Source organism: Cetorhinus maximus, chromosome 2 (genome assembly GCF_964194155.1).
Source record: "Cetorhinus maximus chromosome 2, sCetMax3.hap1.1, whole genome shotgun sequence".
Lineage (NCBI taxonomy): Eukaryota > Metazoa > Chordata > Chondrichthyes > Lamniformes > Cetorhinidae > Cetorhinus > Cetorhinus maximus.
The window spans coordinates 31,563,414-31,580,164 of NC_135880.1; the positions used below are offsets into that span (position 1 = coordinate 31,563,414).

A 16,751-nucleotide genomic window follows, 5' to 3' on the forward strand; every position below is an offset into this window, starting at 1 on the left:
GCCCTAGGCAACTAAGCAAAAGGCCGCCAAAAGGTGGAGCAATGAAAATCAGGAACATGTAAGAGGCCGAACTTGGAAGAGCGTAGTGTTCTCTCCAAGGATGTAGGGCAGGAGGTTACGTAGCTAGGGAGATACACAAGCCAATAAAGGTGATGTTGTGAAATACCATTCTTTGATGATACTTATAATTGTTCATCTCAAATTGCTATTACCTCTAGTACCACCTGTAACATGTCTGTAAATACCCATACTTCATCTTACTGATCATATTATAAAGCTCAAAGTGTCCCTAGACAATCAAAACTTGAGAGGATCAAATCAATACTTGACAAACTGGACATTCAACTGAAATGGACATTGGAAGTTTAACATTAACAGCATAAGTTTAATTGAAATCCTTGTGACCACCAGCTCAAGCATATTCCAATATGAGGTACTTAATACATTCCATTTTGCTACTTACGGAACAAGTTTTAATATGCTTTTGCAGTTACTCTTCTCTTGTAGTTCCTCAGGCTGTGTGCTGAAGCCGGAATTAGGCCATACATATAGAGTACTCTCCCAACCATATAAGACGAAAGCCTGTGAATTCACTTTGTTAATCAGATCCTTCATGGCTGCTGAAAATCCTTCTTTAATTCCGTTTTCTGATTTTAATAAAGAAGCAATGTTACAAATGATGTAAATTCTAATATTCATACTCACACCGGTCTTGCATAGCATTTCTGTAAAGATAAACTATCAACAACAGCTTGCCCTCAAAGCAGTAAAACATCCTAAGACTCATCACTGGAGCATGATCAAACAAACCGAGCCACATAAAAAGACATTGGGCCAGATGTTGAAAAGCCGGTCAAAGAGATAGGTTTTAAGGAGCATCTTATAGGAGTAAGAGAGATAGAAAGGCAGAAAAGTGGGAAGAGTGTCCTGCAGTCAGCATCATGGTGAAGCAGTCTGGGAAGAGTATCCAGCAGTCAGCATCGTGGTGAAGCAGACTGGGAAGAGTATCCTGCAGTCAGTTCTTGTTGAAAATAACAAGAGTGACATGCAGGAAGATCTCTGACAGCCTCGCGCTGCTCAGGGATACGATTGCCTATGTACAGGACAGGGGTGTGGATACCTGCCTTGTCAGCTTAGATCAGGAGAAGGCCTTTGACAGAATATCGCACACCTACATGGTGGATGTGCTCTCCAAAATGGGGTTTGGGGAGGGAATTCGAAATTGGATCCAACTGCTCTACACTAACATCAGTAGTGCAGTCTCAATCAATGGGTGGAAAACAGATAGCTTTCCGATTAAATCTGGAGTCAGGCAGGGCTGTCCTCTCTCGCCTGTTCTTTTCGTGTGCTGCATAGAACCCTTTGCCGAGTCCATCAGGAAGGATCCGGGCATAAGAGGAGTTACGATCCCAGGCAGTGGAGGCACTCAGGTAAAAGCCTCCCTGTACATGGATGATGTTGCCGTCTTCTGCTTGGACCCGCTGTCGGTTCGCAGACTGATCCACATCTGCGACCAGTTCGAACTGGCCTCGGGAGCCAAGGTAAATCGTGGGAAGAGCGAGGCCATGTTCTTTGAGAACTGGGCTGACCGATCCTTTGTCCCCTTCACTGTCAGGGCTGACGGCCTGAAGGCGCTGGGGATATGGTTCGGAGGGACCAGGGCATGCGTTAGAAACTGGAAGGAGCGAGTATCTATGGTGAAAAGGAAACTGGGCATGTGGGAGCGACGCTCCCTCTCCATTGCGGGTAAGAACCTGGTCATCAGGTGTGAGGCACTCTCGCTGTTGCTGTATGTGGCGCAGGTCTGGCCCATTCCACACTCCTGCGTGGTGGCGATCACTCGAGCCATCTTCCGCTTTATCTGGAGGTCAAAAATGGATCGTGTCCGCAGGGACGCGATGTACAAGCCTCTAGATAAAGGGGGAAAAAACGTGCCCAACATCGCCCTCATACTGATGGCCACCTTTGTGTGTGGCTGCATCAAGCGGTGCGTAGACCCTCAGTACGCAAACACCAAGTGTCACTATGTGCTGAGGTTCTACCTGTCCCCGGTGTGGTGAAGGATGGGTCTGGCCACGCTGCCGCGGAACGCTCCAAGTAGTTGGACCGTGCCGTACCACCTGTCCCTCGTGGAAAAATTTATGCAGAAAAACACCTTTGACCACAAGTCCATCAGGCAGTGGTCAGCACGTAACGTCTTAGAGGCCCTGAGGGAAAAGGAGAGGGTGGACCCTGTGGGATGGTTCCCCGAGCAGACTGTCAAAGTCATTTGGCAGAATGCCTCATCGCCAGAACTTTCCAACAAGCACCAAGACGTGGCTTGGCTGGTGGTGAGAAAGGCCCTCCCCGTCAGATCCTCCCTACACACCAGGAGTCTCACCCCCTCTGCACGTTGCCCTCGAGGTGGCTGTGGTGGGGAAGAAACCGTTGTTCACCTCCTTGTGGATTGTGCCTTTGCAAAGAAGGTCTGGAGAGAGATGCAGTGGTTGCTGTCGAGGTTCATCCCGAGAAGTTCTGTGACACAGGACTCTGTGCTCTACGGGCTGTTCCCAGGGACACACACCGAGACAAACATCAACTGCAGCTGGAGGATCATCAACTCGGTGAAAGACGCGCTCTGGTCTGCCCGAAACTTGTTGGTCTTCCAGCACAAAGAGTTGACCCCGACCGAGTGTTGCGGACTGGCACAATCCAAAGTCCAGGACTACGTGCTGAGGGACGCACTAAAGCTTGGGGCAGCTGCCGCAAAGGCGCAATGGGGAAGGGTCGCTGTCTAAGACCTTTCTGCCACAGTGCACCGAGGGACTGGGAACTGTTTAAATCCCCTCGGGCTGTACAGCTCAAAATGAAAGGCTGTAAATGATTGTAATATTTTTTGTACTGATGCACCTGGTGATACATTTTGTAAAAGTTGAACCGGATTGTACCCTTGTAATGGTATTTTTGAAATGGATTGGAATGTGATTGAAGATATTTTATGAATAAAGTATATTTTTGCAAAAAAAAACAAGAGTGACATCACAAGATAGCATGAGAGCGCGGCGGAGAGATCAGAACCAGCGCAAGTGTGGGGAAGCTTCAAAAAGTGACGTCAGCATAAAGGTGAGAGCTGATTGGTGAGTAGCGGGTAAGTGTTTTTCTCCAGTTTAAAATAGATTAAGCTAAAGAAAGGTAAGAGTTCTAGTTTTTATTTAAAGTACATAAAAAATTTAACTTTTTTTTACTGTATTTTACTTAAAGTAAGGGGTTTTTTTCAACTAGAGGCATGGCAGGGCAGCTCAGTCCCGTGTTATGTACCGCCTGCAACATGTGGGAAGTCCCATATGCTCCTTGCACTCTGACCAACCACGTGTGCAGGAAGTGCCACCAGCTGCAGCTACTTGAGCTCTGAATTTCAGAGCTTGAGTGGCAGCTGGAGGCACTGAGGTGCATCCGCGAGGCTGAGAGTTTCATGAATAGCACATTTTTAGACGTGGTCACCCCATAGCTTATGGAAGTGCAGACAGAGGGGGAACCATCAGTCAGAAGAAAGGTGTCAGGCAGGTAGTCAGGAAATCCCCAGGGTGCATCTCATTCGAGAATCGTTTTTCTGTGTAGCGAGAGTGACGGTTCCTCTGGGGAGTGCAGCCACACTCATGGCACTGAGTGGCTCACCTGCATGGGGTGGGGGGGGGGGGGGGGGGGGGGGGGGGCTGTGGAGGAAAAAGAGGGGAAGAGCAATAGTAGTAGGAAACCCGATATTAAGGGAAACAGACAGGCATTTCTGCGGCCGTAGATGTGCCTCCAGGATGGTATGTTGCCTCCCTGGTACCAGAGTCAAGGATGTCACTGAACGGCTGCAGGGCATTCTAAAGGGGGAGGGAAAACAGAGATCATGGTACATATTAGCATCAACGACATAGGTAGAAAGAGGGATAAGATCCTTCAAGCAGAATTTGGGGAGCTAGGAAGCAGATTAAAAAACAGGACCTCAAATGTATTAATCTCTAGATTACTTCTGGTGCAATGCGCTAGTGAGTATAGAAATAGGAGGTTAGTCCAGATGAATAGGTGGCTGGAGAGATGGTGCAGGAGGGAGGGCTTTAGATTTCTGGGGCATTGGGGCCATTGGGACCTGTACAAGGCGGGCGGGTTGCACCTGAACCGGAATGGGACCAACATCCTTGCGGGGAGATTTGCTAGTGCTGTTGGGGAAGGTTTAAATTAGCTTGGTAGGTGGACGGGATCCTGAGAGGAGGTTCAGCAGGGGGAGATGCACAGCCAAAATTAGAAGAGAGAGCAAGTGAGTCTGGAAGGCATAGAAATTAAAGGCCAGTTAAGGGAGTTTGGCAAGGTTGGATGGTATTTATTTTAAAGCAAGGAGTCTGACAGATAAGGCAGATGAGATCAGCACAAATTAACACATGGAAGTATGATGTCAATGCTGTCACAGAGACATGGTTGAGAGAGGGGCAGGATTGACAGCTCAATATTCCAGGATATAGGGTCTTCAGGCGAGACAGGGAAGGAGGTAAAAGAGGGGGTATTGCAATATTGATCAAGGAATCAATTACAGCAATAAGGAGCGATGAACTTCTTAGAAGGCCCCTCAGATGAAGACATATGGGTAGAACTTAAAAACAAAAAAGGAGCAATCACATTGCTGAGAGTGTATTATAGGCCCCCAGACAGTCAGAGAGAAATAGAAGAGCAGATGTGTAGGCAAATTTCAGAGAAGTATAAAAATAATAGGGTAGTAATAGTCGGGGATTTCAGCTTCCCCAACATTAACTGGGTTAGTCATAGTGTGATAGGTTTAGAGGAAGCGGAATTCTTGAAGTGCATCCAGGAGAGCTTTTTAAGCCAGAACGTAGAAAGTCCTACAAGAGAGGGGGACTTAATTATAGGGAATGAAGCCAGGCAAGTGGTAGAGGTATCAGTGGGGGAACATTTTGCAGATAGTGATCATAACTCCGTTAGATTCAAGGTTGTTATGGAAAAGGACAAGGATGGGCCAGAAATCAGAGCTCTAAACTGGGGGAAGATCGATTTTAATAAGATCAGATATGATTTGGCCAGAGTGAACTGGGAGCAGCAACTTTTAGGTAAATCTGCGTCAGAGCAGTGGGACTCATTCAAGAAGGAAAGAGAGAGAGTACAGGGCCAACATATTCCAGTAAAGATAAAGGGTGGGACCAACAAATCCAGGGAACCCTGGATGTCGAGGGATATACAGGACTGGATAAAGAGAAAAAAGGAGGCTTATGGCAGATACCGCGGGCTCAAAACGGGGGAAGCTTTAGAAGAGTATAGAATGTGTAGGAGGGAACTTAAAAAGGAAATTAGGAGAGCAAAAAGAGGACATGAAAAAACAGTGGCAGGTAAAATGAAGGAAAATCCAAAGTTATTTTACAAGTACATTAAGAGTAAGAGGATAACGAAGGAAAGAGTAGGGCCCATTAAGGACCATAGTGGTAATTTGTGCGAGGAGCCGGAAGACATAGGTAGGGTTCTAAATGAATACTTTGTATTCGGTGTTCACAAGTGAGGGGGACAATATGGGTATGGAAATCAGGCAGAAGGACTGTGATATAATTAAATAAATTAGCATAGAAAGGGAGGAGGTTCTAAGTGGTCTGGCAGGCTTAAAAATAGATAAATCTCCAGGCCTGGATGAAATGTATCCCAGGCCGTTGAGTGAGGCAAGGGAGGAGATAGCAGGGGCGCAGGCAATAATTTTCAATACCTCTCTGGCCACAGGAGAGGTGCCAGAGGAGTGGAGGACAGCCAATGTGGTACCGTTATTCAAGAAGGGAGGAAGGAATAAACCAGGGAACTGCAGGCCAATCAGTCTAACCTCAGTGGTGGGGAAACTATTGGAAGCAATTCTGAGGGACAGAGTTAATCTACACGTAGAGAAGCAGGGATTAATCAAGGACAGTCAGCATGGTTTTGTTAAGGGGAGGTCATGTCTGACCAATTTGATTGAATTTTTCGAAGAGGTGACCAGGTGTGTAGATGAGGGCAATGCATTTGCAGTAGTCTACTTGGACTTCAGCAAGGCTTTTGATAAGGTCCCGCATGGGAGACTGATAACAAAGGTAAGAGCCCATGGGATCCAAGGCAATTTGGTAAATTGGATCCAGAATTGGCTGAGTGGCAGGAAGCAGAGGGTGATGGTCGAGGGGTATTTTTGTGACTGGATGCCTGTGTCCAGTGGGGTTCCGCAGGGATCGGTGTTGGGTCCCTTGCTGTTTGTGGTATATATAAATGATTTAGACTTGAATGTAGGAGGGTCGATCAGTAAGTTCGCAGATGACACGAAAATTGGTGGGGTGGTAAATAGTGAGGAGGATAGCCTTAGATTACAGGAGGATATAGACGGGCTGGTCAGATGGGCTGATCAGTGGCAAATGGAATTTAATGCGGATAAGTGTGAGGTGATGCATTTGGGCAGGACAAACAAGGCACAGGAATACACGATGAATGGTAGGACCCTGGGAAGTACTGAGGACCAGAGGGACCTTGGTGTGCATGTCCACCGGTCCCTTAAGGTGGCGGTTCAGGTAGATAAAGTGGTTAAGAAGGTATATGGGATACTTGCCTTTATTAGCCAAGGCATAGAATATAAGAGCAGGGAGGTTATGCTGGAATTGTATAAAACGCTGGTTAGGCCACAGCTAAGAGTATTGCGTGCAGTTCTGGAATACACATTATAGGAAGGATGTGATTGCACTAGAGAGAGTGCAGAGAAGATTTACCAGAATGTTGCCTGGGCTGGAGAATTTTAGTTATGAGGCAAGATTGGATAGACTGAGGTTATTTTCCCTGGAACAGAGGAGATTGATGTATATAAAATTGAGAGGCAGAAATAGGGTAGACAGGAAGGAACTTTTCCCCTTGGTGGAGGGATCAATAACCAGGGGGCACAGATTTAAGGTAAGGGCAGGAGGTTTATAGGGGATGTGAGGAAGATTTTTTTCACCCAGAGGGTGGTGCGAATCTGGAACTCACTAACCTGAAAGGGTTGTAGAGGCAGAAACCCTCATAACGTTTAAGAAGTATTTGGATGTGCACTTGTGAAGCCATGACATACATGGCTATGGGCCTAGTGCTGGAAAATGGGATTAGAATAATTAGGTACTTGTTTGACCCACGCAGACTCGATGAGCCAAAGGGCCTTTTTCTGTGTTGTAGGCCTCTATGACGCTTCGACTAAAAGTTTAGGGAGGGGATTCCAAAATGTAGTGCCTAGACAGCCGAAGGCACGGTCACTAATTGTGGAGTCGTAAAAATTGGGGTGTGCAAGAAGCCAGGAGGAGTGCAGATATCATGGAGGGTTGTAGGGCTGGAGGAAGTTACAAAGATAGGGAGGAGCAAGACCATGGAAGAATTTGAAAACGAAGATGAGAATTTTAAAATCAAGGCATTGCCTGACTGGGAGCTAATGTAGGCCAGTGGACGCCTCAGTAATGACTGAATGGGACTTGGTGTGAGCTAGAATATAGACAATAAAGCTTCTAATGACCCCAAATTTATATTGGAGGAGGAGGGTGTGAGACTTTGGAACTCTGCCTCAGAAGGCATGGTCATTGAATATTTTTAAGGCAGAGGTAGATTCTTGTTAAGCAAGGGAATCAAAGGTTATCGTGGATAGATAAGAATGTGGAAATCGAAACATAAGAATATCAGCCAAGATTTTATTGAATGATGGAGCAGGCTCAAGGGGCCAAATGACCTACTTCTGTTCCTATTTCGTATGTTCGTAATTTCAAAACTCTAAACTGCGCAGCAAGAAAAGAAAATGCTCCGCTGATGCATCCAAAAAAGCTAATAAATTAAAAGTAAAAGCTTTTTGAAAAAGATATATTAACACCTTGTGGATTGATTTCAGTTCTCGCAATAACTATTTACTTTTACATATGACTTTATTTTTAAAAACACTAAATTTCCCTGGATAAGCTGGTCGGCAAGTCACAAATAGTCCAGTCTGATAAGAGATGTAATAGGTAAGCAATTTGTCATGATGGAAGTTCATTTTAAACCTGGGAAACACAGCAGAAAGCTGTTGTAAAGTAATTTACACAAAGTTAAAGCATTCAGAGGAAACCAAAAATATAACAGGGCAGAACCTTCTTCATCTGAACATAACTTGTCATTAAAAATAAGTAATTTAGACAAAATGTTTTTGTGTCAGTACACAATATTGTGCACAATAGAAATGTTTTTGTACCCAAGCCTATGCCATTTGGTTTTCCAAACCTAAATTCCTGTGGAACTCACCCTTTTTGATCCTCAAGGTCAAAGTACCCACCCACAGCAGTCAAGGCCAAAGGTGTTAATTTTTTTTCACAAATTTGAGTGTCAAGAACTGAGAAAGAGTCCTCACCTGAATTGCAGGCTTGGGTGCTCTCTTCAGAGATGCTGATTAATATTTCCAACATTTTCTCCTAAAGGAGTTCAAAATGCTGTTGGCAGCAAGTCTGGGTGAGTGGAAATGTTAAAAAGGAAGAGCTTTGTGGACTAAATGGGTATTTCCTGTCCTTGAATTTTTGTTATGCTTTATAAACCAAGCACCTGCTGAATTCCCAATCTCACGTGATCTAATTTTACTGGAATTGCTCCAGAGCCTTATCAATCAATCAAGACACAATTACAGGCAGCCCAGCAAACAGTTGGCAGGAACAGATTTTTCATATGGTTATGATTGGGCAATGAAATTGTTAGGCTGTCAATGAAAAGGGTATTTGTTCATTGCTGGCAAGCGAGATTGCTCTAAGGGGCAACTTAAAAAAAAATACACAGGATGCAGGCTAAAACTCTGAAAAATAGTTAGCCTGAAGTGACTGAATTCCCTGGAACACCTGCTCACTGAATTAAAAAGAACAAACTTCTTCAGAATTCTGGCACACAAAATCATGACTGCCAAATTTCAAAATGGATCTAATAATTAATATACTCACCATCGGTTTTGCTGAGGATCCCATTCAAATTAATTCCCCCCCTTATTCGAAACACCAAATCCTCAGTATCAAGTGGCACCTGAAATAAATTGATTGAAAGAAAGAACATAAGAAATAGGAGCAGTAGGCCATTCGGCCCCTCAAGTCTGCCCCACCATTCAATAAGATCGTGGCTGATCTGTCCCAGGCCTCAACTCCTCTTTCATGTCAGCTCCTTGTAGCCTTCAACTCCCCGATGCTTCAAAAATCTATCTACCTCCTCTTTAAATACTTTCTCCACAACACTAGCCTCCACAAAAAGTACCCTGAGGTAGAGAATTCCAGACATTCACTACCCTCTGAGAGGAGAAATTCCTTCGCATCTCAGTTTTAGATGAGTGTCCCCTTATTCTGTAACTATGTCCCCTAGTTTGAGATTTCCCCACTAGTGGAAACATCTCAACATCTACTCTGTCAAGCCCCCTCAGAATCTTGTACGTTTCAATAAGATCACCCCTCATCCTTCTAAACTCTATTCATTAGGCCTGACCTGTTTAGCCGTTCTTGGTAAGTCAATGCCAGTATATCCTTTCTTAAGTATGGGAACCAAAACTATGCACAGTGCTCCAGGTGTGGCATCACCAAAACCCTGTACAGTTGTAACAAGACTTCCCTATTTTTAAACTCCAACCCCCTAGCAATACAGGCCAAAATTCCATTTGTCTTCTTAATTACTTGCTGCACCTGCGTGCTAACTTTTTGTTTCATGCACAAGAACACCCAGATCCCTCTGCGCTGCACTTTTTTGGAGACTCTCTCCATTTAAATAATAGTCTGCCTTTTGATTTTTCCTACCAAAGTGCAAGATGTCACACTTTCCTACTTTAAACTCCATCTGCCAAGTTTTTGCCCACCCACTCAATCTGCCTACATCCCCTTGCAGATTCCTTATATCCTCATCACAACATGCCCTTCCCCTTATTTTTGTATCATCAGCAAATTTACATGCATTATACTCTGCCCCCTCCTCCAAGTCATTAATATAGATAGTAAATAATTGAGGCACTAGGACTGATCCATGTGGCACTCCACTAGTTTCGTCTTTCCAACCTGAAAAAGACCATTAATCCCAACGCTCTGTCTTCTTTGTGTTAACCAATCCTCAATCCATGCTAATACATTAGCCCCAATATCATGAGCTCCTATCTTGTGCAATAACCTTATATGTGGCACCTTATCGAATGCCTTCTGGAAATCCAAATACACCACACATCTACCCTTTCCCCTTTATCAAAGTAATCATCCATCTGTCTACAAAGTTTTTTTGTGCATGCTGCACACTCCTTATTGGGCATCACCATTTTGTTACACGCTTTCACTATTAGATGGAGGTTTGTAAACCCCAGAAACTCATACTCTTATATCTATATATCACTCATGCACTGTCCTAACTTTCCATGGGAAAAGCCACAGGAGGTCCACTAGGACACAGTTCATCCACAAACAAAACAATTTGAAAGCAGTTCAAAAAATTGTGACTTCAGCAATTTTAATGGTTCACTAAGCAAAGACTTTCATCCCTTGGATATGATAATTAGCTTCGATGACAGAGGAGGCTGAAATGAAAGAATGGACAACTTTTATCACAAGGTTACAGAATACAAATTTGCACTGTGCATGAGCAAGATTCTCCCAATTGAGGAAACCAGCTTCAGCATTGCTTGACCTTGTAGAGATCATCTCAATACCACTGGCTACATTATTTTTGAGAATTAGAAACTTATATTAAATAATTTATATTATTTGGCATAGCTGAAAGGGAAAGTTTTCTCTGCTTCTGGATGTGGAGGGGTTGGTACATTTAATGTCATAACCCAAGTCCTCCACACTTTGCAGCTACATACACATTTTGTAATGTTATGATCCCAAATGGTGTGCTACTGGACAAGCCTGGTCCCAGCGTGGAACCCGTTTTGATAGATCCTATCTTTTACTTTTTGTTTAGATACGTGAAGAGTGGCTACTGAACAGTCACAGAGTCAGCTGATGAACTTTTAACAAAAGAATAAAACATTTATTTAACAAGAAAAGACAGAGTATGTTACAATACTCTGTCACCCACAACTATACCTTTACAGATATATACAGATTTGTAAGGATAACACAGGTTACAAAAGCTATCTTATACTCTAATGTTCCCAGTAGGTACACTGGTAGTCCATGCAAACCAATAGGCAACCTGTGGTCAGGCATACCACACTCTGAAACCAAGTGACAGATACCACTCCAAACAGATGCTATGGATCTCTCCTCAACTCCCCCAGATGCTTGTCACATCGTGAACCAGTCTCACTGAACTCTATCTTGAATGAGGGTTTCCAATCTCCACCCTCCAAGAACTCCCTTTGGAATTTTCTCCCAAACCGACGCTTTCTCTCAGATGCCTTCCGCAAGGGCCCACCTCCAGGGTTTCGAACTCTCCTTCCAATGTTCCTCTCCCCTGGATCACCACATGCATTCAAGCTTTTTTCCATGCACTCTCTCTCACCGACTCAGCCATCAACAGGATACCACTGCTTCACATGCCCATTGCAAAGTGTTGCAGACTTTCAGCTGTCCCCTTGGACCTTCTGGCTTCCCCCTCTTAACTTCACTTAACAGGACCTTTTCCAGGTTCCTGTCCTTTTCCTTTGACTTAACTGTCCTCTTGATACCTTTCCTGTTCCACTCCCCTAGATTTGGGGACTTTCTTCTTTAGTTCCTGGGTCCTGCTTCTGCAGTTTCCTCTCCTATCCAACTTCTCCTGGTAGCTGGCTTCAACTTCAGTTTGGGACTTGCTATCTGTCCATCTGCTATCCAGTCTCTCTCTGGCAGCTGCTTCCAGCTGAACTCAAACTGCTTTTTCTTTAGTTTTTGGTGTGTGCGTGCGTCCCTCTAAACTCATTAGAAATGCAGGCACACAAACACAGCTTTAGGCCTGCTGTCTCCACTCAAAAATGAAACTAGATTCCAGGTTTTATCTTTTAAGCCACAAACAGCAAAATTATAAATTGAATTTAAACTTAAAGATGTATCTTATTCTCAACGCACTCAAATACACATATAACTTACTTAAACTATCTCTATTTCCTAACAGTTATCCAAGCTATAATCAGGCCTTTCTTTAGTTTTAGCATACTGTTCTTGATAAAAATTCTATGCCCTACTATCCACAATTAATTCTGCCTTATACAGAAAAACACATGGCCAGAGACTGGGAATCCTGTGGCAAGTAACTCACTTGACTCCCCAAAGCATGACCACCATCTACAAGGTACAAGACAGGAGTGTGATACTCTCCACTTGCCAGGATGAGTTCAGATCCAACAACACTCAAGAAGCTCGACACCATCCAGGTCAAAGCAGTCTACTTGATTGGCACCCCATCCACAAACATTCACTCCCCCCACCACTAATGCAGAGTGGCAGCAGTGTGTACCATCTATAAGATGCACTGCAGGACCTCACTAAGCTTCCTCAGACAACACCTTCCAAACCTCAGGCCACTACCATCTAGAAGGACAAGGGCAGCAGACACATGGGAACACCACCGCCTGGAAGTTCCCCTCCAAGCTACTCACCATCCTGGAATATATCGCCGTTGTTGCTGGGTCAAAATTCTGGAACTCCCCCTCTAACAGCACTGTAGGTGTACCTATACCACAAGGACTGCAGCTCACCACCAGCTTCTCAACGTCAATTACGGGTGGACAATAAATGCTGGCCTAGCTAGCAACGTCCACATCCCATGAAATAATTTTAAAAATTGTAAACTTAAATTCATTAAGACTGCATTGTTATCTTGGGCATCAAACACAACTGTTATACTGTTACTATACAAACACCCACTAATGGTGAAATATTCTAAAACTTACAGTTCATCTACAGTTGTGCTTATGATTTAGACCCTATTAAGTTACATTAAGAACCCCCACTGCTTCACCATCATCAAGAATACTTAACCTTGTGATTACTATTGTAGATTCTGTTAAATAAAGTAGCACTACCAATGTATCTGATATCGATAGCAAGTACAATTTATATTTAATTCAGTGCCTGACTAATGATCACTCTAGTTTAGGCGATAGTCAACACTTTTCAATGTGGATTGCATAGGTTGGTCCAAAGTAACTCAATTTAGGCATCACCTATAAATATAAAATAGCAGATTCTGAACTAATTTTCTTATGATCTGGTACAATAATATAGTGTTTACATCACTGGACCAGTAGTCCACAGATCTGGGCTGTTAATTCAGATGAACATAAGTTTAAATCTCACCAGCAGTTTAAGAACATGCAGGAAAAAAATATATGATGAGCAAAAGAACGTCAAAGAACAAGCCAGTTCGCTAAAGTCCTCTGGCGAAGAAAAAATGCCTTTCTTACCCAACGTAGCCCACGTGTGACTCCAGTTCCAGACCAAAATGGTTAATACTCAATCACCCTCTGAAGTGACCTTGCATCCTACTTGTTGAAGATCCACCACCCTCTTAAGGCAATTAGAAATGGGCAACAAATGCCTGCCTTACCGGAAACACCCACATATCAAGAATGAAAGTCAGAAAAATACAAGAGAAAGGGAAAAATAGTATTCCCAACCTTCCATTTATACAGGCTACATGTTCAAACTTTTCAATAAGTTGCACGGCAAGTGGGATTTTAGCATTTGTCTATTCTGCAACCCCACCCTAATCTTACCACAATCTTCCATCCCTTCTCTCTCCACAAACACTGCCTTTTGAATCCATGTTCGCTATTTGCTTCAACTAAAGATCCTGGGTCTGAATTATTGGGTCATCCGGTGAGCATGATCAGTGGGCTTGGACCAGGTGGCAAATGGGTCACTAGCCGCGATCGGCCCCCACCGCGATTTCATACTGGCTGGCCAATTAACCACCAGCCAGCATGAAACGCGCGCTGAAATGCTCAGTGCTGCGTGGTGGGGATGAGAGCCGATGTAACTGAGGGTGCGGGTGAGCGCTTCTAGTTAACTCCCTGAAGGCAGGCAGCCGCCCCAGGGAGCTGCAGACCTCCACAGACTAAACGACACGACAAAAAATGCTGCAAAGTATGTCCTTGCAACACAATCAAGCGCCTGAAAGCATACTTCATAAAAAAAAGTACCCCAATATCTCTTTTTATTTTATTTCCCAAGGGAGATTTCATCCCGCCCTGGATCGAAGTTTGAACAAAAACGTGAATGCCGCCTGGGAGAATGGTCCATCTGCCAACCATAAATGTGGACGGGCCACATCAAATCACTGTTAATTGCACCATTAATGGGCTTAAATGTCCATTTAATTGTGCGCGATGACTTCAGGATGCTTGCCTGATGTCATCTCGTGCTATTTCGTATCCGTTCAGGTTGGACGCGCGCCCGCCCACAGGATGTAAAACACTGGCCCTGGTAATTGATTTCATGACTTTACAACAGCTTAGTTATGCAGTTCTGCCTGACTTCCTACTTACTCGCAACTTTCTAATCTGTACTTGAGCTCTGTAGTATTGGATCTATTCACGATGGTAAACAATTTTCTAAAAATGCCAATCCCATTCAGAACATGGTAGATTATAACATCTTGAAGACTCTTTTTCAAAGAGAAAAATTTAACTTTTCTTTTCAGTTTTTCTTACAGCCAAGATTTGTGACTTCAAGAATCATGGTGTATGACAACCACTTGGCAAATAGGCTTTGAAATTACTTAGAAATTTAAGTTCTTGTACAATCAACTTCTTGACCCTTTGAGGGTCTCTTAAAAAAACTTTAGACATGGTCAGAAAACTTTTGACAAAAATCCGCATGTAAACCTAAGAATGAGAATGAGGTTAAACAACAACTTGCATTTATATAAAAGTAAAATACTGCGGAGGCTGGAAATCTGAAACAAAAACAAAATGCTGGAAAAACTCAGCAAGTCTGGCAGCATCTGTGGAAAAAGAAACAGAGTTAACGTTTTAAGTCCATATGACTCTTCTTCAGAGTTAGTCCATGACATCTTTGTCAATCTCTCCTTAGCTCCCACTTATCCCTGACCTTCTATCTTGTTTCACCTGCTCCACTCCCTCTTCACATCATTTATCACATTTCTACTTCTCTTTAGCACTGAAGAGTCATACAGACTCGAAATGTTAACTCTGTTTCTCTCTCCACAGATGCTGCCAGACCTGCTGAGTTTTTCCAGCATTTTATAATTAGCTTGCATTTATATAGCATCTTTAATTTTGTAAAACACCCCAAAGCACTTCACAGGACGGTTACAAAAATAAATTGGATACCTACCCATATCGGGGGTTATTATGGCAGATGTCGATGTCAAATTTTCTTCGATCATACTCCTGTGAAGCGCCCTGGGACATTTTATAGGTGCTCTAAATGCATGTTGTCGTTACATTTATCAGGACTGGTTAAAACCCTGGCTTTGAAACACTGCTGAAAAAAAAAACTGACTGAAATCAGAAGCGCACAGCAATTGCTGGTTCCCAATTTATAACTCACCAGGACAGCCTTTGAGTTCAAACTGCAGCTGATGATTTATTAAAAAATGTAATATAAATTGGTGATGTTTAAACAATTTCCATGTCCAACGTGCAAAATTATCAGTAGTTTCTTGAACTTCTGAGAGACTGATACCCATTGCTTGGAAATTGCTCATTTAGCCAATGTCCATCAGCAGAGTCAAGGTAAAGTGTAGGAAAGTTTGCCAAACTACTGCAGTCAATCGGGGGCTTTCTTGAGGAAACAGGAAAAATGGACCATTTCTAACAGAATTAAAATGAAGCTTGAAATGTGCTTTGCTCTTTCTCACCAATAATCAATAGTAACCTGAATGAACTGAGCGTGAAACTACAGGGAAAAGGAAATACGGTTTGCGATCATTCATGCTATGTGACAATTTTAGGCAGAGCTGAAACTATTCATCTGGCAAACTGAAGAGCAAGACTTTCTTTATCCCTAACAGTTAATGTAAGCAGCTGACCATGATTTAGACACAGATCACTAGCCTGATTAGCTTAGACATCATCCTGGAAAATTTTAAGAGCTTTGTTGACCGACAATTTCAATCTAGCCTTTCAATTGACATTGATAAGTCCATGAAACTTGTGGAACTGCAATCTGTTGATAGATGTGGAGTGGAAATGGATCTGCTGACACTGCAAAGTCGGTATATGCCTGGGGTGGTGAATGTAAGCTTGGCTGTTTGCGGCAACATGCTCAGCCATCAGCCTGATGGAGTCAAAGTACTGCTTGTAACTGCTGGACATGCCATGTCTAATAAAACAAAGTTGAAAATCTGGCATGAATTTAAGAGAAATACTGCAAAATGTTGCACTGCATGTTTGTTAAGTAAATATACACAGGTACATTTACTTGCATTGCTTAAATATGTATAAAGCTTTTTTCACGTGTGCTGCCTTGTCACATTTGTAGCTATTTTGTAATTTCTATGGGCAACAATGCTCAACCTCATTTTTGGTAAAGTCTTCAAACTGTTGAGTTCCTTAACTCCTAGTGGTTTTCCTCCCTACAATCTATTGGTTATTTAAAAAAACAACTTCTAACCCAGCACTTCATTTTTAATTTTTCCAATTTGGATGAAGGATCCACGCTCAGAAACTAAACTTAGGAACATAGGGTCAGGAGTAGACCATTCGGCCTGTTGAGCCTGTTCCGCCATTCAATTAGATCATGGTTGATCATCTACCTCAATGCCACTTTTCCGCACTATCTCCATATCAGAAATCCATTAATTAATTGAACATGCTCAATGATTGAGCTTCCACAGCCCTC

The 16,751-nt window shown here is 43.3% G+C and overlaps 1 protein-coding gene across 1 annotated transcript in view; it reads right to left on the bottom strand.

Annotated features, from left to right (window-relative positions):
* LOC144692995 (ufm1-specific protease 2-like) overlaps window positions 1-16,751 on the bottom strand; it is an 87,105-nt gene that overhangs the window by 56,629 nt on the left and 13,725 nt on the right. The window contains exons 2-3 of the mRNA XM_078562232.1: window positions 8,943-9,021; window positions 464-647 (exon numbers count right to left, since the gene is read on the bottom strand). Of these exons, the coding sequence (XP_078418358.1) occupies window positions 464-647; window positions 8,943-9,021 (263 nt within the window). The remainder of the gene's footprint in view (window positions 1-463; window positions 648-8,942; window positions 9,022-16,751) is intronic.